Below are 25,924 nucleotides of genomic sequence, written 5' to 3' on the forward strand. Positions count from 1 at the left end.
AATGCGTATTGTAACTTTTATTAAAAATTTTTTTTAGCTTTTTTGAGGTATGGTTGACAAAGCTGTAAGGTATTTAAAGTATACATTGTGGTGATTTGATGTATTTATACATTGTGAAAGGACTCCTCCCATCTAGTTCATTAACATGTCACTTACTTGCTGTTTTATTTTTTCAGAGAAAACATGTAAGTTCTACTCTCTTAGCAAATTTCAATGACCCTGCACAGTGTTATCAACTGCAGTCACCACACTGGGCCCAATGTCCTCAGACCACGCTCTTCTTTTAGCTGAAAGTTAGCTGAGCCCCCAGTGCCTGGCCACCGAGTTTGTACTCTCTGTTGGTATGACTTTGACTTTTCCCTAAGATCCCACTCGGATTGTTTATATAGACAGTGCCTTATAAAAAATACTTGCCTGGGGCCCAACACATCTAAAGATTGGACCCATCACAGCCTAGCTGGCTGCTCCCAGGGCCATTTTTCACCTTCTACTGTTATCACCCCTGTCCCCTATGAAGAAGAGGAAATGGAGGGTCACAGAAGTCAAGCTACGCCCCCACCCCTGCCATCACCACCCCGTGATTCCAGTTCCAGGACGCATGGTGGTGAAGCACGGACTGGGACTCCTAAGGCCGGTGCTCTAGCCCACGCAGTGCCTTCCCACCTCCCCAGCTCTGAGGGCCCCCTCGGTGACTCCAGCCCCATCATCTGTGTCCTGCATACCACTGACATTCCTGCTCCTGCTTTTCAAATTCATGAAGTGCTCTTAAACGTGCTTTTTTTTTTTTCCTGCACAGCACTCAGACATCTCCATGCATCTTCTACATTTTGCTCTTTGCCTCCTGCCTACTCCTGACTCTTTCTGTCTTTTGGACTGAAACTTGTGCCCCAGTCCAGATTTGTCACAGGATGATGGCAACACTCCAGAGCGTTAACTTTGGCTTTCTGTGAGCACCAGAGGCTGTGAACAACTAAGAGTGTTCTCTCAAATGCCGCAGGGCCTATCCAGATTGCTGGGGGTGGTGCTGAGGTTAGCTGTGAGGAGGAGGTGCCTCCACGTGGGCAGGAAAGTGAAATGTGTTAAGTCTTCTATAATGAGGGCAGCCCACCTAGTGTGGCCACCCTTCCCCCTGCTGAATTCAAGAGCTAGAAACAGAGGGAGGGTGGGCCATGACTAAGGCCCAGTGTCCTTTCAGCAGAGAGAGGTAGCCTTGTCACATTAGTTTTCTACAACTGCAGCAGATTCCAGAACACACAAGTGCTAGGAAGGCTCCTGTGTGTGAGTTCAGTAGTCAATCCACTTTACAGGCAGTGTCTACAATGGAAAGAGCACTGACTTTGGAGTCTGCTGACCTGGAATCCCAGCATTGTCAGTATACTAGCTGTGCGAGCCTGCAAAGGTTACATAAGCACTCCCTGCCTCAGTTTCCTCATCTAAAAAGGGGGGCTGATAATGCCTTCCTCCTACGGTTATTGTGAGGACAGAGTAAGATGGCACTGGTGCAATGTCTGGCATAGAGTACACTGTAAGCTGTAGCTGTCATTCTTTGTGTCTTAGACTGTCTCACTGAGGGCAGTCTGAGGTCCCGGGCTGGCTCTCCCTGGTGCCACTTCAAGACGTCAGGGAACTCTCTCCCACATATATTCAGATTCCAACTGTTTTTAAAAAATCAGCTGCAAATCTATCAATATATCCAAACCTTTTGTACCCGTTTTCTATCTTCAGCCTGTGTCATCCCTGCAGGGAATGAAGTTCAGAAGCTCTGCAGCCTGCTATGTAGAATAGAAGCTTCTTAAGCAAAAGCTCCCTTCCTCAGTTTAAGGGCAAACTGGCCCAAGTTTACTATTCCTAACCTTCATAATTTCCTCGACACTTGAATGTCTTCTTTTTCCTCTTTAATGTTTTATTTATCTCTCACCACAGTTTTTCCGTGACTCTAGGACTGTTTAAACATGCACCTGCAAGAACGTTCCAGGGCTGATCGCACCCCCCTGTTTTCTTTCTCACCCTCAGTGTTTCTGTTCTGAGGGTGTTCTGTGGGCTGTTTAGGATGTGGGAAACTCAGCTAGAGGCCCTCATTTTGGGGTCCCATGCATCTAGGTTTGAATCACATCTCCACTGCTTGCCATGTGTGACGTTAGTACCTGGCACTAGGTTAGTGGGGGTCACTGGGCCCATGTGAAGAACGCCAGGCAAGGCTGCCCAGGCTCCGGAACTGGGGCAGCTCGGGCACTGCCTTCACTGGCCAGCCCATCCTAAAGCAAAACCTCATCTCCTGCTGCCTCAGCTCCTGCAAACTGCCTCTTAACTGGCCTCCTCACACTCTCCATTTTGCATACTCTTGTCAACTTCTGTTCCTAAAATGTGGTTTTTCTTTTTAGTCATGTTGTCCTTCTACTCAAAAAAGTCTTTAAAAATCCCTCTTGATTTGTCTTGCATTTAGAGCCCTGTAGAGAACAGCTTCCCAGTTTCTTCTCTTCCTCCTCTCACCCTATTTAACCTCCACATCCTTCCACCTGCTTTCAAGCATTCGAGGACCCTGCAAATATCTGGAGAGGCCAAAAAGACTGCGGCCCAGCCCAGAGACTTGGGAAGGGGACATGATGAGGCCCAGCGTGCAAGGGGAACCCAGAGGGAGAGATATAACAGCTCCAGGAAGCTGAGGTCTGGACTGTCCCCCCTGTGAACAGCGATCTAGCTGGGGATCGTTCAAGTCCGAAGAGACAAGAGTCCCTGGGAAGAAAGGACCTAGTGAAAGGGAGATGACAGCAGGACACAGCATTAGGAGGCAAAGAAGTCTGGAGAAGCGGAAGCCTGGGGCGTAAGTGGGGCAGTGGGAGGCAACGCCAGTAAATGGAGCCCAGGCTGGTGTGTGGGCTTCCTGGGCCAGCCCACGCTCATGTTTCGCCTGGAGGCAGTGGGAGGTCACTGAACATATTTAAACAGGATGCTACATCAGGTAACCTTCAAAGAAAAGATCAGTGTAATGGTCATAGAAGGATTTTATGGTTATTATAGAGAATTGGAAAAATACAGAACATTAAAATTAGAAAATAAAAACCCTATGGCCCAGAGATAGACACTGATGACACGAATGTATTTACTTCTTATTCTCTCTCCCCCTCTCTCGCTGGGACTGCTGTGCAGTGAACTCTTACCATGCGCCGGGCATTGCTGCAAGAGCGCTCCTCATGTCACCCTCACGACTCTATGCTGTAGATGAAATTATTATGCACTTTTACAGATGAGGCAGCGTTGAGAAGCTTTACACAGCTGGTAAGTGGCAGAGCTGGGCTTCGGACCAGATCACTGGGCACCGGCCCTGCCTTCTGAGCCCGAGGCCACACTGCTACTCGGCAGTTATACAACCAACACAACATACACGAAGAGAAGTAAAATTTCCCTTAAAATAGAGTTTGGCATCCTAATGTTCCAAATTGGGCTTTAAAAAGAATTTTGGTGAACTCATGAAGGCACTGTGTAGGTGGGCAGCACTTCAGAAAGTGTGGTGGGAGGGAGAGAATCTGGGTGGTTGCTGCTACAGTGGTCCCTGCGAGGGGGCGGAGCTATGGCAGCGAGGCTGGAGAGGAGGTGATAAATCAGAGACCTTCAGGAGGCTGAAGATTCTATATGCTAAACAGCTCTATTCTAAAGCCATTATAGGAGGGAGAAGAATCTAGGAGACCAAGAGGGGGACTGATGGCTCCTCCTGAGACCTTGTGAGAGGGTGCTGTCCCCAGGTGGAGGTGTTCACTAGGACTCTCAGAGCCACGCAGGTGGGAAAAAAGAGTATAGTCAGCTACATTGGTTTGCACAAGAGTCAAGGGGCCGGAGGTTCCCTGGGAAGAACAGACAGAAGAAAAAGAGGAGACATCTGCACAGAGGGCCGAGGGATGCACGGGGTGGGAGAGTCAGACACTTAGCTTGCAGGGTGTCCATCACACAAAGATCACAGTGCAGGATGGGATGGGAACAGGAAGAGATTGCTGGGTTCCCTGCTGCCCTCCCCAAACTGCCTTTTCTGCCTCATTTCTACAGGTTCCCCTCTGGTTTGCTTCATTGTTTCAGCCTGGCTGAATCTCCAACAGCAAGTCTTCCCAGCCTGCTTGACACTGGGCCTTCGGCTGTTTATTTGCCTCCTCACTGCCTGTCCTTCACCTTGTCTCCTCCCAAGATTCCAAATATCTGGGGCAGGGGCCCTGCCCCCCTGCAGCCCCAGTGTGCCCAATAACAAGGTGCTGATCAAGCTGTTGCTTATACCCTCAGCATAGAGTGTATTATTTTACTTGGAGTTCTTAAAACTGTACTTTCTGCACACCAGAAGGTCCTCTGCCCTTTAAAACTCAGTCTCAGTTTTGTGAATTCTTCCCACTGCAGAGTCCTCCCTGTTGGCTGAGTGTTTTATTACTTGAACATTTCACAGGCTGCCCAGGAGCTGAGACTCATATGTTCACCTTCTTTTTCTCATTTCCCCATTGGTCTCTATACTGGCTGTCCCCCAATCCCCTTCACTTCCAGTTTATGAGCCCCCCTCACCCTAGAGACCATGGTGCAGCCCTTCCCATGTGCTGTGTTTGCCTATCCACTTAACTCTTTGTAGATGTTCACTGCCAGTCTGTCCTAGGACCCGTCTTTCAGCACAGAACTCGGCAATGTTGCACCAGCCCTTGGGCAGCTCTAACGGCCATGGTAGATCTCCACCAAGAGCCTCGTGGATTCATCTTGAGTTCTTTCAATCCTTGTGGGTTCCATGTAGAACCAGGAAAGAAATGTTACTCATATACCTGTATATACATGTATATATGTATGTGTGCATGTGTATATTATAGCAACAGTAATAATTATGACAGCTACCGTTTGCTGAGAACTTACTACATACCAGGCACCATGCAAAGTGCTTTATAGATACGGCTCCTTCGATTTCCCCTTCTCTGCCTTCTGCCCTCCCATGCCCTTTATGGTTTTGGAGTTGCTAGTAAATCACTGCAATGCTGGGTAGGAATTTTTGGTTTTCCTTTTTGGGTATCCTGGGGGTCAACCTGGGAACTTTCCATGATCAGCACAGAAGGTTTGGAGGAAATCCATGGCAGCAGTGAAGTGAGGTGACCTGACACAGCTTCACCTCTATCTCTTGTCACCTCTTCCTCAGGGACAGTGGTCAGGGTCTGGATGCCACAGGTCAACTTGGGGAAGCAATGACCCTTGACCTTGCCCCCCGAGATTCAGGGCCCACAGGGCATATGTCTATAACAACATTACACTAAATAAGCAAAGCTTGATGGGATCTAATTAAATTCCACAGAGAAGACAGAGTTCAGGAGGAAGAGTTTCCTTAAAAAGAATAAACCATCTTCCCAATCCTGACTTTTACAGTTTCACTCCTGTTTAGGGCTATTACCGGTTCAGTTGGTAAGTGGTAGGAAACCAATGATGTTGACGTAGAAACATACAGAACAGAGTAACAATGGCTCCCGATTCCTCTACATTGTTTGAAAAAACATCCAGTTGAGGAAATAAACAGAGGAACTTCACTGAGAAATATGATTGGATTCATGGACAAGTAGACATTAAATTTGGTGTTTGAGGTCAGTTAAGTGTCATGAAACATTCAAAGACTGCAGCGGTTGCAATCCCAAGAGCAGTTAAAAATAAAGGCTTCTAGAACAGCCTAGCAGGTTTTCAATGCTACTCATTCTGAAAAGGCATAAGAACACACACTAAAATAAAAGGTGATTTGAAAAGTACAGCCTTCGAGGGAGGGGACAGAGGAGGGCGGAGGGAGGCGGGAGAAGCAGACTGCGGTGGGCAGGAGGCATGCAGCGCTGACTGTGTGCTGGCAGGGAGGGGCAGTGAGGGGGTCAGCGAGGGAAGCAGCCGCAGGAGGCAGAGAGGTTTTGTTTTGTGTTGAAGGATGGCATCTTTGTTGGCTCAGGCTGCCAAAACGAAGTACCATAGACAGAGCGACTTAAACAGCAGAAATTTATTTCTTATGGTTCTGGAGGCTGGGAAGTCCAAGATCAAGATTTTGGTGACTTGGTTTCTGGTGAGGGCTCTCCTCCTGACTTGTACACAGCTGCCTTCTAGCTGTGGGCTCACATTACTTCTCTGTGCCCAAGAGGAGAGAGCAAGCTCTGTGGTGCTTTTTCTTATAAGGAAACCAATCAGATCAGGGCCCTACCCTTATCACCCATGTACCCTTAATTATGTTCACAAAGGCCCTACCTCCAAATACAGTCACAGTGGGGATTAGGGCTTAAACATATGGGTTTTGGGGGACACAAACAGACGGGTTGTTTTGCAAAGAGTCAAGGACTAAAGAGAAGAGGCCAATGGAGAGAGGAAGAAGAGACACTGAGGAGGGACAGAAGGAGAGCAACAGAGAACTAGTGGAGCCGTGGACGGGACAACTTCTCAGTAAATCATGAGTCCAGTTTATCTGACAAATGGGAAAGGCTTGAGTGTTAAGCAGAGTAGAAAGATCGAACAGCTTCTGTGGAGAATGGGATAAGAAACGGACTGGGGACTACCAAGTAATAGCAAGGGACCAGCGAGGAAAGCTAACATCACTCCACCCAGACATCAGCTTCAATGTCAGCGTATTACGGGGGTCTCGCTTGACTGCCCTGTTTCAATTTTCTGCATAGCACTTAATCGTGTCTTGATTCAGTTCGCATTCCTTCTGTAGGATGTAAACTGCATGTCACCCTGGATCTTTTTGTCTTGCTCGTTGCTATGTTTCTAAGGCCTAGGGCAGTGCCTCACACAGCCAGGAGTCCTTGCTGGTCGGGTAAATGGATGAAGGGCTGCAATGGGACCAATGAGAAGAGTTGTGTGACATTCTACTAGTGTCACTCAGACCCTCTCAAAAGTGAAAAAAAAATGTTAACCAGGACTGAGCGTTGGCAAGGTGGGAATGACAGAGAGGACCACACGAGGGAGGAATTAAGGGTGTTAAGGATCCTAGTGAGTACACGGTAGAAATGGTGGTCCACTGAGCTTGGCTGAATGAGAAGGGAGAGAGGGTGAGGGAGGGAGGGAAAGAGGAAGGACCAGAGAGCTGAGAAAAGAGAAAACAGGGTAAATCCAAAGGTAGGGTTGGTGGGAATGAGTTTCAGGGTAAGATGTCCTGGTCAATAGGAGAACGCTGCAGTGGGAGACTGCTGAGCTGGAGAGGTGTCCAAACCGCACCCATGGCAGGGGGTTGCCAACAGGAAGTGGAAGTTTAGCCCCATCAAGGCACCGTGAGGCAGGGTAACCTTTCGTCTTGTGTCCCAGGAATAGTAATCCTGAGAGTTGATTGGTACTAATAGAATAAAGGGCTCTGTGGTCAAATACATTTAGGAAACATGAGTTGGAAAACTGATCCACACATTGCAAGGCTAACTATGACTCTTTAAAATACCTCACAAGACTTGAAAAGAAGGTACAGTGTTTCCCAAATTCATTTGACTGATGAATACTTTTTATGTCCTTCCAGGAGCATCTCCAAGCCTATTGTTTCCTGTGAACAGAGGTTCTCAAAGTGTGGTCCCTGGAGTAGCAGCATCCGCTGGGAACCTGTTAGGAATGCACGTTCTCAGGCCCCATCCCAGACCTATCTAATGAGAAACTCTGGGTGGAGCCAGGAACCTGTGTTTTAATAAGTCTTCCAGGTGACTTGCTGCATACTGAATTTCTTAACTGCTAAGCTAGAAAATACTTTGGAGAAGGCTGATCACATTCATGCCTGGGAAAGACTAGCTGTTAAGAGGTGGCACAAGTCATTTGTGTTAATGCTGACGTCATATGGTATGACTGCAGGAGCTGATGTGGAGAAAAATGTGTGTCCAAGAGTCATGTGCAAATGTGGACTGCAAAATTTAATAGTCACCTAATTAACATAGCACATCAAAATATTAACAGACATTACTTTGGATTACCTATTCCTTTGGATTGTTCATACTGTTAGGCACCTCTGTTAGCATGAATCAGGAGCAGATACCTTTCCAACATATTTCGTCAAGTTATTTGAGGGAGGAAGAAAGAAAGAGTAATGAACTTGAAATTTATTTCCTTTCTTTCCCCTTTTCCTTCTTTGGCAGAGTTACAAAAAGAAACTATGAGGCCAAAAGGTAGACAACAGTGGAAAGAAGAAGAGACAATAGATCATGTGGAAACTATACCATCAGCTCTTGAGTAACCAAAAAGTGATGTAAAGTATCTGTACTATATGTGTGTCTATACAGACTCAAATTTAGAAAATGGCTTTAAAAGCAATTATTTGCAATGAGCTTTATAAATTGATCAGTTCAGAAGCACTTTACCCATTTCTATAATAAATGGTTATTGCATTAACACAAATTTATCAAACAGTACAGTTTTTGAGTGTTAAAAAATGTATCTGTCTTACTCCTTAGCAGAATTTGGAAACGTGTTTATCATACATTTATAGTTTGCAGAAGAGCTGTCAAAAAGAAATCAGATACATAAATGCTCTGACTATACAACTGAAAAATGGTGTGGCTCTAAAAGGAATCGGGGTGCACGCTTTCAAAAGTAAAGTCTGAGTCTAAGTTTCATCTTCAAATGCATTTTGACTCAGAATTTTCTTTAAAAGGGGGAAAAAAAACAAAGAAGACCCCTTCAATTATGTCTAGCTAAATGATTGGGCTTCTTAAAACGTGCTTTAGCTGAAAATATTAGTTTTTAAGGCATTTAGACATAAAGACAGAAATGAACGTATTAACATTGTGCCAAGATATGGATGAGCACAAAAGCTTAACTGGGAGAAAAAAAGAAAGAAGGAAATGTCCTGATTTCTTAAGGTGGAACTTTGTAGAACTTCCCTTCTGGGTGTTAGTTACTCAGCCTCCTTTGTCGCCCAGCAATACACACGACTGGCAGGGTCCCTTCGACTCCACTGGTCATGAACTCCTCTGTCTACTTCTGTTAAGTGGGGACAGGCCACACTGGAAGTTGTTTTTGATTAGGATGTTTTTTCCTATAGAAAACCACCTGCCGTTCTTGTACAGCGAGTTTGACTTGTGCAGTCTTAGAATGGTCCATTTCTCAGAGGCTTTGGATCTTTGAATTACAGTTGCTGTCAGCCTCTGAGGAAGGCTTCATTCTGAAAACATGCCCCTCATTTAGAGAGTTGTCTGTCCCCCCAAACCTCACCGAGGCACAGTGGAGAAAGCAGGCTCCAGAGTTGTTAGACTCCAGATTCTAAAACCTGTCTTCCATCCCAGATTTGGAGTGGCATTTTCCATCAGAGAGGCTGAGCTCATTCATACTGCACGTGAGTTTCTTTCACCACTCTGTTTCTTTCACCACTCTGAGTTTCTGGGTGTGCTAAGAGCTGACCCTCATGTACAGGAGGAAGGCGATGGGCAGTTAGCAAAGCCCCTGTTCCCTCCTACCTCCTCATTAAATGATGAGCAGTGACTCTCAGAAAAGGTAAGCGGTGTTGTTACACAGGAGTGCGATCAGCCCCAACTTTCACCAGCCATTTGCCATTCCTGAAGATGGTCTGAAGCTATAAATACAGGGTGGGGCAAAAGTAGGTTTAAAGTTATTCATATGGAAAATAATAAATAATTACTAAATAATGATAAGAGAATAAACTTTGTGTTTTGGGTATTTGCAGCTGTAAACCTAGTTTTGCTCAACCCTGTAATGTAAATTTTAGAGAGTAAGGCATCTAACATTTTTCTCATACCTTATCTTGTGCAATCAGGACATAAATGTATACTCTGTATACTGTATATCATAGTCTCATTGGTGAGCTCTCTCATCTCTAAATCACTGTGGCAGTTACAAAGGGACTCACCATTTAGCACTTTAATATATTAGAGTCTTGACATTAATTTGTTTTCCTGTGTTTCTTACAGAGTAAGAAACCGGTAATCTTTCTTCATTTGATAAGGTGGGGAAAGTAATAGCTTCCACCTTATAGGGTGGCTGAGAATACTCGAGGAGTTAACATGTGTGAAGTTCCTAGCACAAGGAAAGTGCCTGATAATTATCAGCTATTAATAACAATCATTATTCATAAGAGGCAGCAGTGCCTGAAGGTTGAGAGCACAGACTTGAAGCCTGAATACACCATCCAAATCCTGGCTCTATCACTCATCAATATGGGATCCTGGGCAAGTCAGTAAATCTCTCTGTGCCTCGATTTCTTCATCTCAAAAATGGGCACACCGATACAAGGTAATATATTGTAAAATCCATTGTACCATTACATTTTTATTTCTTACAACAGCCCTCTAAGGCGGCTGTCATGACCTCTATTCGTACAGACAATGAAGCCAGAGTTTGGGGTCACACAGCTAGTAGTGAGCACACAGTACCAGGGAACAGGAAGACCAAGCGCATTTCACTGCCCCACGCGAGAGGACTGCAGATGGGTCTTTAGTTGCATCACATGCCTGCCTAAAATAGGTTATCATCAGTACCAGTACTCCTGATTTCTAAATGGCATCAAGTGCTCTCCCAGAGCACGTGGTAACATCCTAGAGGACGGAGGTCCATAGCACTTTCTCCCGTTGATTTGCTTAAGTGCACAGGAAAACAGCCCTCTTACTTATTGTTTGCATCTCGGGGAACCAGCCAGAAGTGGATTCTAACAGACCACAGTGATGGCTTTCTTTGCCTGCCCTGCCCCACAACACAGGGGAAGAGGGTGACTCCCAGGAGTGATTCTTCCAGCTGGCCTTGTTGAACCGCAGTTGTTCCTGCAAAGGAGGAGCCCGGGGTGGGTATGGTGGCAGGTAGTGGGTTGGGTTTAAAGTCGGCTCAGACTTCCTTTTTCACTGAGGGTGGGCATCAGTGAGAACTTAAGACCAGAGGCTATTCTGAGAATTTGTTAGTGAATGTATAGCACTGCCATCTGCTGGATGGAATGGGTATCAGTCTTGTTCCAATATTTCTTTGCTGTGTAAGAACCAAAATCACAGATTCACACCTTGGGTTCAGAACCCAGTGGTTCGTCATTTCACACCATCAGTTCTAAATGTCAGCATATTTTGGATACATCATGACAACTGTTCACAGGAAGACCTTCATGTGAATAATCAAAAGGTGAACTGATGACATCTCTGAAGCAAGGTCCCATTTAGCATCAATAGTTATTCCCTAGGTTAAACTTGGTCTGCTCCCAATGTGTGCTCTGACTGGTTAGGAAGAGCCCATAACCATCAGGCAAGGGCACCTGGAAGGACTTGGACCCTCCTGTCAATGGCAAAAAGTACTTACAAGGAAGTGAAATTGCCATCTGGCTTTATTCTTGTGTCCTCTGAAATTCTGTGTTCATGTATCCAGTAATTATTTAATGAGTGAACACTTATCCTGTGAGCCAGGCACTGTATTATAAGCTGAGAAAGCAACAATAAATGAACATAGTCCCTGCTCTTAATAATACCACGTGAATGCTTCCCAAGTGCTTACTGTGGGGCAGGCTTCTACCTCTCATTTAGTCCTCAGAACCACCTCACTCAGGTCTGTTATTATCTCATTTACAGCAATCTCATATTATATCTCATTTATGGTGACTTATCTCCTTTACTGCTCAGAAACCCAAAGCTTAGAAACATTAAGTAATTTAACTAAGATAATACAGTTGGAAAGAACTGGAGTGGGATCTGAATATGGGGTAGGTATTCGGGTGGGGTAGGTGGAGGAGAGGGAGGTGCTGGCAACATGGACCAATGTCCTCCCCACCCCTCCCCCACCCAGTACACACACATATAGAGAATCCGGTTTTTTGTTTTATGCACATTTTCTATAAATACACACTTGCTACAAATTTCCAGCAAAGAGAACATGGTACAAAACAGTAAGTGATGACAACAGTAGATGCTTTGGAAAGATTTATCAGGAAGGTTATTCCTTTCTCTAGCAAGCATTTGAAATCGATCTAGTTAACATTCTCTTCAGTTCATAGCTCTCCTTCATAGCAGCCTGGTGTAGGCAGCAGGACCTGAACTATTGTCAGTTCTCATCGGGTGGAAAACAAATCCGTATTTTGGTCAGCATGACAGAGCACACGTAAGTGAATGATTTGCTCAGCAAGAGCTTGAGAACAATTCAGATGTCTAACAATCTCAAACCACTTTTTTTCTTTCTTTCTTGGTTTAAGAGTAGGATGCTGGTGTTGGTGAGGAGACATCAGGGATGGACGGAAGGGGAGGGGAAGAAGAGAGGGCAAGAGGAGTGGAAGCTGGTGGCCGAGAAGAAAAGCGCTCTGTGCCGGGTGCCCATGAAAGTGCTCGAATAGTACCTGCTGGACATGAAGAACTCGGAGTGTGGGGGCAGCGGAGTGTGCAGGGGTTGGTGGTCAGCCTGCTGGGCTGGACCTCTGTGCTGCCACTAGCCTTGTCTTTGACTTCAGGCAAGCCCCGCAACTTTTCTAACCCTTAATTCTTTCACCTGGAAGAAGGGGTTGCCTCACAGTGTTGCTCTGGGGTTCAGCAATCCAGACTGGCCTCCACAGGGGCCAGAAATTCCCATGGATCCTTCAGGCAAAAAATGCCCTTCGGGGTTTCTTGATGGTCCTTATGTACATGTCAGTTTGCCACACATACACTTGTTTTTCCTCTCAACAATCCTATAAGGCAGGTTGGAGAGATATCATCATTCCCATATTTACAGAAGAAATGGATCCCCAGGTGACTTGGCAAAAATGAGGAGGGTTTTCCAGCCAGAGCCTGCCCTTAGGGCCACCCATGTGAGGAACCACCAAGAAAAGTAGCCTATGGAGTTGACTATTTGTATCAAACCCCTACGCAGAGAGTGGCATTCACATTGTTTCCCTGGAAGTAACTGAAACCGAATTTCTTGGAAGGCGCTCCAACCTGGAATTTCCTGGAAGGAGAGCAATGAGCAAAGGGGGAAACCATCATAAAACATTCACGGCAGCTGTCTTCCACTTCCTAAGAACTTGGGATGTGGAGAGAAAAACTTACTGCCTAATTTTAGGTTGTTTGAAAATTAACAGTTAATCAGCCAATGTTATTTGGGGGAAGAATAACCCATTTATTGGGCAAAACACTATTTCCTGCACACAGTTGGGAAGTCAGAGGCGAGGGAATGGGTTTTGGAGAAATGACAGCAAATGGAAAGAATTAGACAAGATATTAGAAACACCAAAACCAATGTCCACCTAAGAAAAGTATGAAGATGTTGCGCTGAGACCACACTAGCCAAGGTCGGTACAAAGCTAGACACACGTGAGGGACAAATGCAGTGAGATCTGAGTGGGAGGAAGCAGAGCTGAGTCCACACAAATCAGACCAAACAAACTTGACCATGTTCAGGTCCTTAAAAGTTTTTTCAGTGAGTGATTTGCAATAATTGTGCCAGTGATTTGTACATGAATGGCCTTTTAGAAAAGCATGGTCGAACAGTTAATTTTCATGGTTTTTGAATATATGCTTATAATATTTTTAGGCACAATTAATTTGTACTATAAGGCACAGGCTTGATTTTGTTTCAGAAGGTTAAACATAGGCCTATTCGAAGGGTGAATTCCAGCATAGCTGGAGCTGAATCAAGTGAAATACCACGGTGCAGTTCGTAGGGGAGAGGGCATCGTGTCTGACACACTGCAGGTGCTCCATCCACAGCTGGGCAGCATGGGAGGGATAAAAGAAGGACCTTGGTTTCCCTGGTGAATCCTGTTACACAGGATGTGAATCAGGCTTATCACTGGCACTCATTCTGGCTACTAGAAATGAAGTGAAAGGTACAACATCTCCCTAGTCTGCAGAATCCTGGTGTCCATTTGGTTAATGTGCCAGAGACCCAGGTAGGCATCCACTTGCTGTCTCCTTCTCCTCGTTTGCCAGTAACCAATCCTTTACTATGTCTGTCCAGTCACCTTCTAAAGAGATCTTAAATTCTTTCATTCTTCTGTTTCCTCCACCCCTACCCAAATCCCAAATATACCTTCTCTTGCCTGGATAATTATAATAGCCTTCTAAGCGCTATGCTTCTGTTCACTCCTGGTCCCTCCATTCACTGCCCATAGTGACACCATAATTATCTTTTCAAAACACAAATCTGATTATGTCACCACCGCCCCCATCTGGATCCTCCTGGCCACCCCTCCACACTGCTCTCAGGGTTAAGACCAGGGACCTGTCCCTGGAGGCTGTTCTCTCATCCCAGCCTCCTCCCTCTCTCAACCCCAGCTAGTTAACCCTTGAGTTCCTCTCCCTTTGCCATGCCTCTCCTGGCTTGGCAAATGCTGTTTCCTCTTCCCTTTGCCTAGAACTTAGTCTCAGTCGTCTCTTTTCTTCTCCTGCCTATCCCTTTAAATCTCAGTTTGCAACAGTTCCTCTGGAACCCTGACCCCAGTCTTGGCCATTTTGCCCCTCTTTGGTTAATGTCAACAGAGTCCCCTGTTCCTTTTCCTTCATAGCACTAATCTGAGTCTGTGTATTGTTCAACTGGCTTTGCTAACGTCTGTCTCTGGAGTTTATGGGTTTAAATCATAAACTCCAAGAGACTGGGGACACTGAATGCTTTTTCTCATCACCGTGTCTCTGGCATCTAGTACAGTGTCTCTCATACAGCAGACACAAGTAAGTATTTGCTGACTGAGTGAATGAACTTAAGGAATATTGGCTTGTTTTTCTTCAAGGATAATCTACTTTGTTTTCTGCACGATTTTCTCAAACCAAACCCACCAACAAGCATAATGTGATTTACATCAAGTATTTTTTTATGAATGGAAAGCCAGGGCATCATTACAGTGCCTAGGAAAGTGAAGTGTTTCTCACTTCTGCATGAGTAAGCTATTAAAATAAGCACTCATGCTTTATTTGAAATCTCATTTTTATTCCCAAGAAGGTTCATTCATTTTAAAGGCAGAGAAAATAAAAGCTCCATTTGTTTGGGAAATTATAAATGTCAGCTCCCCCAAAGTTCAGAAATGCAGTTGAGGACTCAGCTAAATAAAAGCCTTGATGAATGATAGTTTGCAAACAAACATCATTTAATAACTCAAAAGCAATGTAATTTTTTAAAAAGATCTTAGCAGAAAACACCACATTCCAAAACTAGAAAACCACTACTTTGATTTAGAAACGTCAAGCATTTGTGCAAGCAACTTATTGCAAAATCTAGGGCTAAACAGAAGTTTGATTTTCATCAAGTTCTCTGATATCTTTCACTAGTTACTTTCACACTTAGAAACAGATTACTTTGGATAAATAATTGTATGCCAAAAGGTCCATAATACTGCTTACCAAGTTGAGTAATATATTTTCTTCATAAGTTAGTAGAAGTCTCATTGCCATTACTTTACTTGTAGTTAGTACAATTTGCACTGTAATTACTGCATATTCTCCAAAATAAGTACCTCACATCAGAGTAATTTGGATGGTCAGTAAATCACCATTACTTCAATAATTATGAACCAAGTTATCCTTGTGCACCCCTCCTAGGTAAGTCCTAGTGAGGAATTACAAACACGAAAATCTTACAGCTGGAAGAGAGACCTCTAGTGTGCGTGAGAGAACTTCATATTGTGCTTCGGGCATCATTAATACAGCAAAATCACTGTAGTCATTTTGAATATTGTGGTGGGAGGCTTTTTTGCCAATTATCATTCACACTCAATTCACTTCTCAGCAAATGTCTAATACTTTTGCTCAACTAGTTACCTTTTAAAATAAACACATGGCCTACACCAATAAAGTTTTTCCTATGATACAAAGTTTTAAAATTCAGCGGTCCCCTTTGCACCCTAACTGGTAAACAGGAAGCCTCCTGCCACCCGAACAATCGCTAACACTTCTTCCCATTCCAGCAGCAGCAGGACTCTGGAGCCAAACTGGTGCAGTCGGTAGGCAGTCTCCCGAACACCGGCTCCTCATGGTAAGCCAAATGTCACACAAATATAAACACGACGACTTGACTGGCACGTTCCCACTATCCAGGAGACAAATGGCCCCACTACCACTTCAAATTCACCAAGAAGGTGAATCTGTTTCCACAAATTCCCATATATGCAGGTAAATTCCCTGATGTAAAAGCAGACTGAACAAATCATTCTATGGCATCAGCCTCAGTCTTTAAAAATGCTTTATTTTCTCCTTTTCCACATTACAAACACATTGGAAATACACAAAACACACACACATGCCCACAAAACAGGAGGTCTCTTAAGGAGTCTACTGCTGAGAAGGTAAAAGCATTTTGCTCATTTTTAATTTGCTAAAACAATCCAAGCATGCTTGGTACCCAGAGGGTATTCTCAAATAAACTTGTATCTCTAGCTGCCAGCTTAGTTGATTGAAAACAGAAGGCAAACGTTTCTTAAAGAATGAGTATGTTAAATTGTTATGTCTCTACTAGTTCCACCAAGGATACGCACACAGACACACACAGACCCACACGACTCGAGGATTTGCTTTGAAAGCAGCCAGTTCTATGATCTAAAAGATAATGTAGCATTTGTACCAAATTACTTCTGCCCACTGCGGTGCACCTCTTAGCCAGGGCCACGGGCATACTGGACAGTCCCTGCGTGCTGTTCTCCACGCACAAAGCCGACAGCCCGACTTCCAACTTCGCTAACTTAGTTGGCTCCCGCCCAGCCGGCCGCCGAGGCACAGTCAACGGTGAAAACGTTTTGATACCAGAAAACCGTTTCCACGACAGTGCAAGTGTTCGAAAGCACAAAGGCAGACAATGCCGACCCGCGCTAGCTAGGAAGTTGCGGTGCTCGGGCGGCGGTGGGGAGCACGCGTCCAGGTAAGGAAGTCCTGCAGCGCAGGTCTGCTTTCATCTTCCTGGATGTTTTGGGGGATCGGCCGCACTTTTAAGGCGAATTCGCCGGAACGCGCCCCCCACCCCGTTCTGTTTCCAGGAGGCGCGGACTCTTTATTTTCCAGCCAGGTCCCTCTTGGGGACGGGAGAGGAAGCACACTTCATATTTCAATAAAAGGGGACGGCGCGGGTGGAGGTGGGGGTAGGAAAGAGGTCAGGAAGAAGCCAAACGGCATCCCTCCCGCCCACCTTAGTGCCCCAAGCGCTGGTTCGGACGGCGGAGACGGGTGGCGGCCAGGAAACTGTCCCTTTAAGGAAACCTTGGCCTCCCGAAGACGGGGGCAGCAGGCGGGCTCCGGACTCGGCGCTGCAGGCACCGCGGAGTGCAGACGAGCGCGGCAAAGCCACAGCCATTACCTGCAGCGCTCGCGTCCTTCCCCCACCTCAGGGCCCCCTCCCCCGTCCCCGCCTCCCAAGGAGCCTTCTAATTCGGAGCATGTGCCAAGCCCTTTATCTGGGAAGGAAGAGGAATGAGCGCTTTTTAAAAATAAATGAAATGTTTGCATCTAAAGGCGGTGTATGGAGGGGGGGCTGGGAAAGGGAGGGGTGGTGGGTGGGGGCTTTAAAGGCGCCCTGGTGGGCGGAGGCGGTGAATCCGGATCAGCCCGGCCGGAGACGGACGGCGGACAGCACTGGGCACTGCCGCTGCTCACAAAGGGGAGCGGCGCGGCCCGGCCCAAGCAAAAGGGGAAGAGAAAACCGCCTCGGGGCCCAATCCGCTCGGCAGCCACAATGGCGTCTTTCACGGGGCGTCCCGGGGCGCCACCGAGGCTGCCTGCGAGCACAGGGCGGCGGTCCTCTCCCGCCCCCCCGTGGGAGCGGAGCCCCGGGGGCCGCCGCCCCTGCGCGCCCCGCAGGGTGGTGTGCTTGGCGGGGGCGCTCCGGCCGGCGGCGGCGGCGGGTCGGGGCCAGCGGCGCTGGGAGGCTCCCGGCGGGGCTGGTTTTCAGACGCGGAGCTCTGCGCCGGGGAAGAAAGGGACGCGCGCGATTCGGGCGAGGAGGGAGGAGGGAGGGGAGGGCGGGGGGAGAGCCGCTGCAAAGCGGCCGCCCGAGAGGCTGGCGCGCCAGCGGCGGGCGGGCGGCGCTGGCGCTGGCTCCGAGAGCCGCGGCTGCTCCGCTTCGAGTTCCCGAACCGGGCCGGGAGATCCGGAAGCCCGGCCCCGACGCGCCGGCTCCCGGCCCCGGGCTCAGGCCCCTTCGGCCGCGCCCGCTCCTTCTGCCCGTTCCGCCTCGTTCGCTCCTGCTCCCACTCGAGGAAGAAAGCCGAAAACCGGCAAGAACTGTCCCGGAGGAGCCGGCCGCGGGTCCGAGCGGACACCCAGCCGCGGCGGCGGGCTCTGTGTGCGCGAGTGTGCCGCGCTCTCGCCCCATGCCTGGCACATGCGTAAAAGCGAGTTGCGCCCAAAGTCCCAGCCATACCCTCCTTAGCAAATAATAACAAACCCAAACCGTCAGATCTTACCTGAAACATTGAAGCACAAAGTCTCTCTCCAAGTCCCCTTTTCCTTTTCCTCTCCCCCCTTTTCCGATTTCTCTCCCAGCGATCTGCTCGGCTCGCCACACCAGAGAGAAATGCAATAGCTTGGCTAAGGTAGACAGAACAAAATACAGAGAAGAGTTGCTCCAGGGCTTTGAAACCCCTCAAGGCAAGGATCAGGATACAATTAGCTCATGCCTCTACCTCCAGTCTAAATCAATCTCCAAAATAAAACTTAAATCAAATTAACTGATCACAGGGCAGACAATTGATCTCCTTCAAAAATAAAGGTCTACACAAACGTATAGATAAATATATACATAGGAAATTTTTTTCCAGATTTTTTTTTTTGGTGGAAAAACAGTCTTATTCCAGCCTCCAACTTGCTTTTTACCCTCCTCTTGCACAGAAAAGCTGATTTTAATCGTTGTGATTAGTTTTGATGTAACGTTTCCGCGGGCGATTTCTGCAAATGGATGGAGTGTTTCTTTGCCAAAAGAGGGAAAAGCAGCAGATGATGATAATTATAAGGATTGTTGGTTGTTTCTTTTTATTTGTGTTTAGGGCTCTCTCTTCACTTTCTCAAGTTGACCTGACATTGCTGTTACACTAAGGTCGCGCAACTTGTTGAGGAGGATCGCCGCCCTGTCTGATCAAAGGATAGGTGATAATTTGGCAATAGAGCCGCACATTTTTGGTTCCTTTGGCGACATAACGTCCCACATGACGTGGATAAAAATAAGCACATGCAATCTGCTTTGCCCCAATCAAGTCTGAATCAGCGCCTGGGGGTGATACACAAACTCATTTCAAATGTTCAACCATGCAGAATTGCAAAAAGATTGAAGGACTTATACTGCCTTTTTTTTAATAGCTAAATTAAAGACAACAAAACCTACATTAGGTGTAGCCAAGGACCTACAATTTAGGTTTACTTAATCAGCCCTCTGAGCATACCTCCCCAGCTCCCTTCTCTTTGCTTCTGTCCACCTGGTATCTTTTATGGGAGGGTGGGTTGTATAATTCCATTATTTAACGGAAGTGCTCAACAGAGCTGAAGAGACTCTAACATAAACACATTTCCCCAGATGCTACTCCAGTTCTGACCTCCCCCACTCCTCCTCACTTCTTTCTGTCTAGGTCTTTGTTCAAAGAGACGGTGCCTGAGCCAGTTGTTAATTCTTTTTAGTTAGAGTGGGACGTTTGGTTGTAACTCAGAGGTCACCTCCCATTAGTGTTATATCCTTGCAGGATACTTTTTGAAATGGTATGTGTTTTGAGCACTTCACAGTTCATTAATTCAAATATTTTGCTGACATTTCTTATGAAAAAGACCAGCCTGTAAGGCCAAGATACTAAAAAAAAGGCGGGAGGGGGGGCGCGGAGAACCCCAATAGAACCAGACGTGTCTTGTGAATACCTGCAATAGGCAACATTTCACAGGAAGTGATTTTTAATCATCATTTTACTTTTAAGGTAAGCAACTTCTGCAATACCAGCAGAAGGGGGACGGCCAAGCTTTTAAAGAATATTATCGTCAGATCAGTGCTGTAATGACACGAGAGACTTATGTCAGAATAAGAATCAGGTGATGGTAGATTTTTTATCATGACAAGTTCATATGATAACAGTATCTGGTTTGAAAATATCAGCCTTCTGTAGGAATAAAAAAAGAATGGCTTACAAAAGAACACAAAACAAAATCATGTTATCCTTTGTACATTCTCCCCCCCTCCACACACACACACACATACAAGGTGGATACATCCTCTGATATGTAATAAATTTAAATGTCCATAATACCCCAAATTCAAATGAAGTTAAACTTTGTTTTTGCCCCCAAATGGCACTAAGTGTTAATATATTCGTGTGAGAAGAAAAAAGACTATGGAAGAGATGTCTTCAGTTATTGATACGACTTAATACGTTGAAGGCCTGGCAGCCTAAAGTGACTTTTCACTAAAGTCTGGGGAATACTGTATCATTGTCCTGGTGTGATGGGGCTGGAGAGATTCTCTGTGGGCATCTGGTCTTTCCCACCTCTTTTCAGATGAGGAAACTGAAGCAGCTTAATGGTGGTCACAAGCCAGCCGAGCCTGGACAGGGCGAATACGAGGCACAAAGAGACTAGGAGACAGGAGGATGGTGTCCCCTGAAGTCACTCATCTTGAGGAACTACGCACGGTTCTAAATTGTGCTGACATGGCTTAAAAACTGCACTTTCCAAAATCTCTTTCTGGACTTGTACTAAAAACCTGTTAGCACATTCTTTTAAATATCTCTGAGGGCAACATGTCTTTGTCCTTTGACATTTAACTTTTGGAACATCCCCTCTCCCCACCCCAAATTAATACCAGGTCTGGATACAGGTGAATGATGAAGATGGTCTAGTTATTTAGAGTCAAAAAAGAAAATATGACTTAAAATTTTGAGTCCAGTTTTCTCATTATTTCCCAAATGGGCTGAAGACAATTCTCAAAATACAAGCAACGGGCACTTTGCTTTCCAAGATAACTGCTCTGAAGGGAAAAATATTCATTTGAACAAATTGAGTTTTGAAATGTTTATTTTATAGATGTTTTAATACTTCAGAATGACAACACTTACAAAATGATGCTCTGTTAAAGCTTTATGTCATTGACATTTTAAAAGGATCCAACCTATTGACTTGATCAAGGAACCTGTAGTAATCCCATTGGCAAATAAATAGCAGAGTGAGGTCTCATTTTATTGTGAGGACCTTGATTTTCTTAGTTCGAAGGGAACTCAAAATTGAGACTGTGGGGTTTCAGAATGAATCTTATTTTGTATTGTGCAATATGAAGAGATGACAAAACTTCACAACCTTCAGATCAAAGGTGGTGACAACATATTTAAAATTTAGAATGGGTTTTTGATGAAATGGCATGTGAAAAGCAGGGTCCATATTTTGACAAGTGGAAGATCCTCACTTACGAACTTGACTTCAATCAACCTCTGCAATTGTAAAATTACCCCAAAGGACTTTTAATCTAATTAATACCTGTGCAACAGAACTTCTGCATTTTGTGATTTCTACAGTGCTTTTTTTCCAATCGTGAAGAAGTTGGGGAAAGGAGTATATTAAAAACCCTTCTAACCTTCTTTTTCATTAAATAGTTGAAGTGAGATCAGCAGCCTAAATACCATTAGCAACACAGAAGACAATGAAACTGTCAGCAAGAAAACAATCAGAAAGAAAACACAGACCTCTGTTGCCCTTCCAGGGTCTCACTATCAAAATGAGTTCTACCAGTTTTTAAAAGTATGAAAACAATGAAAGGATATTTTGAATTGAAACCAGGAGCTTGGTGGGAAAAAGTTTAGCACTATGACTATGTAAGAAGAAAAAATGGGATGTATTTTAAGGGGAACAGCAGCCCCTTCTGATGTTAATGAGGGGACAGCCTGATTGGTACCATTATAGTCACTGAACCCTCGAATCACAAGGTTTTCATGGATCATCACGGCTCTGTTCAGGGGCAGCCCTGTGGCCCGTTCTTGGTGGCAATATGACAAGGTGTGGACATTAGTTGCTGAGATGAAATGTGGAATTGAAGATCCCTTCACTGAAGAAGCCAGACACCCAGATCAAAGTTAAAAATTCTACTGCACTTCCCATCAGGATGAAGAGAGAAGCCTCAGTGCTTGGGTTCAACCTGTGTGTACATGGATGTCACCAGCCACGGCCAGGCTGCCACGCTTTTCTCCCTGCACATCACCAAGTGACAGTACAGTAGTTCCCTCACTGCTCCAGTAGGACCCACCTAGAATTACTGGGAGAGGCCCTGCAACACAGGAAGGCAAATCCTGTTGTTTTATTTTATTTTTGAGTCAGTTTTTTGGAGACAATCACTTGTTTCGTATCAGTCAACCTGAGACTCCTATAGTACTGTGGAGCGTGCACATTTCTTTGGAGTCAGATAGAAGCCCTAACGATCTCAAACAGAATGGGTCTGTGATTCCTGGTGGTTTGGCCTCGACCACCCGTGTTTATAATTAGCCTCTGGGAAATACGTTAGTTTTCTATATCACTGTCAATGTTGGGTCTGTAATATATCACATTCTGAAATGGTAGATCCTCCAATGGTGGCAGTTGTGCTGACGGGGATCCATCTCAGCTCACCCATCATCTGAATAAAAATAGACACCCTGTCCTTACCCTGAGGCCCTTAAATCACTTGGGTCTTTTATCAGTTTCTTCTCTATTTGTGCAATGTGACTACTAGTTATAATCTCACATTATAAAGCAACACAGAAGGTGAATACAGCAATAAAACTTAATTGTAGTTAGATACCCTGCCCCCCACTTTAGGTGGTCTCATTTAATAGAGAAATACATTCGTTGGCCATGATACAGATGCGTGAAGAAAGAGTTGTGAAGCTCGTATATTCCTCACTGGCACTTAATATTCTCTGATGGACATTTATATTCTACATTTAGCAGAAGTAATTGCATCTTAGATTTCAGTGTGAGCTGATCCTTTGTTTCTTTAGGCATATAATATGAATAAAAATTCTTTAAAAATTTTTTCACCTGAAGACATGCTTACTGATTTTCAGAGAGAGGAGAAGGGAGGGAGAGAGAGAAACATTGATATGAGAGAGAAATATTGATTGGTTGCCTCTCCTACGTGCCCTGAGACCAGGGACGGAATCTACAATCTAGGTATGTGCTCTGATTGGGAATGAAACCCACGGCCTTTTGGTTTAGGGCATGACACTCCAACCAACTGAGCCATACCAGCCAGGCCTGAATGAAAATTCTTATGAATCCTTATTTTGAGGTTCATTGGGAAAACATGTAGAAAATAGTTAGAATTGTGCCTAGCATACAGTGAGTTCTCACTAAACAATAGCTATTACTGTCATTATGGTTTATAGAAGTTGTTGAATAAATAACATGGTCCCTAGCAAACTGTTACTGTTTAGGTTAACAGCACAGAAGAAAAATATGTATGCAATGAGAGATACCTAATTTATTGAAATTTTTGTGCCTGATCATTTTTAAGAATAATAACTAAACCTCATTTTATTCTTTTATCTAGAAATCATATGGACACCTCACATTTTCCTGTAAAATAATGAGGGAAAATGAGATTTTCTCCAAGGTAAATTTTAGCTATGACAAATTGTATGTCTATGATGTTGCATACTAGGGAACACTCTTTTTGTTCTTTTGAGGATCCTTGACTTTGACAAGGCTGCCTCACACATATAAAATAATGACTTAAACATTTTACATAAATTGTTGTATAAGAAATGGGACTCAAGTAGAATTCTGCCATGAACTTCTTTTGTCATAATTATTTGCTTTTTGCCTTTCAGGAATTACAGAATCAGTACAAACAAGTGCTTAAAAATGTGTATATATATATATATATATATATATATATATGAATGAAAATCAAAAGAAATGAAGTTTAAAGCAGATTCAGATTTCTAAGGAATAATTGAATCAACCAGTCGATCATTATATTACCCAATTTTCTACCTTCTCCAGTTTGTGCAACTTCTTCTTTCCCAAACTTTAGCTCTTATCACTTTCAGATTGTTCCATGTTATCAGGTAGGCTATCCATTTTAAAGCTATGCAATAGTTAATTTAAGGAAATATTTTTAATAAGGCATATGTTTCATTAGATATTTTGTTCTATTTCATATTTCAGTGCCTTATAGTAACCAGCTGGCATTGAAAGGTACTTCTGTCTGCAGTGTAATGCATCTCAGGCACAGCCCATCAGTAGAGAACCACTTAGCTGCGCTTCACTGTTCTTCTGTCTGGACCAAGGCTGCTCATGAGAATCCCCGTAATACAACTGAGGTCCCTCGGGGGCACCGTATACATTTATGTAAGTTATCTCTTCGTGCATCCTTTGGGTGTCAGAACGTCTCAGCTTTTCTAACCATAAAATATCTGCCTTAAGCATATTACTAACTTTAAAACTTTAATGATATGGATGTCATATTTCAATTTTTAAAAAACCTCTCCCTCCTCCATCCTTGAAAAAAACCCCTATAAAACTTATCCAATGGAATCATCCTGCGGTTAAAAACATAAGGTTTACTTAAAAGGAAAAGAATCATGAACATGCTCTAATTAAAAACAAACAAATCCAAGAAGAAAAAATATCTGGCCAAAAAAATAATAATTAAACCAGAAACAAATATATTACTTTTTAAATTGTATTAAGAGCCACTGTAAACAAATTGCTGCAGGAAGCAAGAATCTGTGTGTTTTCTTTAAAGTTAGCCAGAGAGAAAGCAGTTTCTAGGGTCTTAATGAGCATAAGCCTGATCAGTTAAAATGGGCACTGGGAGGAGGGGAACAAATCATCAAGACTATTAAACATGGGCGTTTAAATGATTTCAAGATTGTTCTTAATAATAACATTAATGATAGTAGTGATAAGAAACAGTTATGAAGGATGGTGGGGAGCTTCCATTGTGTAAAGACCATCTGGCAGTGAGAATCAGACATAAAACTCTAAAATTAAATCCTCAATCTGTCCCTGTAAGGTTGCTTTGTAGATAATGGATATCTTAATTTTTAAAAAGACAGAAAAGCATATCCATTGTGCCGAACGTATAGCAGCTCCTGCTGAGAAAACAAAGCTTGTGTGTCTATTTCTTTCCTAATTGTTGTTACCCCTAAACAAAATGAAAGCCCTGTGAAAGAGCTTGTAAGTTAATGATAGTAGCCTTTTATTTTATTTATCAGCCTTTTATTTTATTTTATCTTATTTTTATTGCTTGAGAAGATTTTTGATAGGTAAAACATTATCATAATACTCTTAATCCTCATTTACCCAAGTGGGGGGGGCAAGAATTTCCCCAGGTTTTCTCCTTATAATAAAGCCTACTGAAATAAATTTTGGAGAGTTGGAAGGGCCTACATTTTTGGTCTACAACAAATACATCATTTAAAATTTACCTTTATGTAGTATGAGAAATATCAAAGAGAAAACATCTCACTCAGAACCTGGAAAATGGACAGTAGTAGATAGGTCATTTTAGTTTTATTTATTATTTCCAGGGATTAGCTATTTCTAATTTTTAGATTCTCTGGCCATGTCAAACTATAATGCAGACAAGATGACAAAAATTGTCTGACTCCACTTATATAAGATACCTAGAGTAATCAAATTTATACAGAAAGTAGATCCGTAGTTATTGGGGCTGTAGGAGAGAAAGGAATGGGGGGTTATTGTTTAATTGGTGCAGATTTTCAGTCTGGGAAGTTACACAACAGCCTGAATGTACTTAATACCACTGAACTATATACTTAAAAATGATTAAAATGGTAATTTTTTTCTTTTTCTTTTTTTAAAAAGATTTTATTTATTTATTTTTAGACAGGGGATGGGAGTGAGAAAAAGAGGAAGAGAAACATCAATGGGTACATGCCTGGGTTGCAGGCCATGACCCCCAGCAACCGCACGTTGATGTTTCTCTCTCTCTCTTTCTCCCTCCCTTCCCTCTCTAAAAATAAATAAATAAAATCTTAAAAAAAGAAAATAAAAGAAACATCAATGTGTGGTTGCCTCTTGCGTGCCCCCTACTGGAGGCTTTGGCCGGCAACCTAGTCATGTGCCCTAGACTAGGAATTGAATTG

At 44.2% G+C, this 25,924-nt stretch overlaps 1 protein-coding gene across 1 annotated transcript in view; it reads right to left on the minus strand.

The window, feature by feature from the left end:
* KCTD1 (potassium channel tetramerization domain containing 1) overlaps nt 1-18,394 on the minus strand; it is a 181,114-nt gene extending 162,720 nt beyond the window's left edge. Inside the window, exon 1 of the mRNA XM_045849894.1 lies at nt 18,278-18,394. Coding sequence (XP_045705850.1) covers nt 18,278-18,286 — 9 coding nt within the window. The 5' untranslated portion in view covers nt 18,287-18,394. The remainder of the gene's footprint in view (nt 1-18,277) is intronic.
* Nucleotides 18,395-25,924: the final 7,530 nt, after the last annotated feature.

The sequence above is a fragment of the Phyllostomus hastatus genome, unplaced genomic scaffold (genome assembly GCF_019186645.2).
Source record: "Phyllostomus hastatus isolate PE091 unplaced genomic scaffold, TTU_PhHast_1.1 phas_contig_80, whole genome shotgun sequence".
NCBI lineage: Eukaryota > Metazoa > Chordata > Mammalia > Chiroptera > Phyllostomidae > Phyllostomus > Phyllostomus hastatus.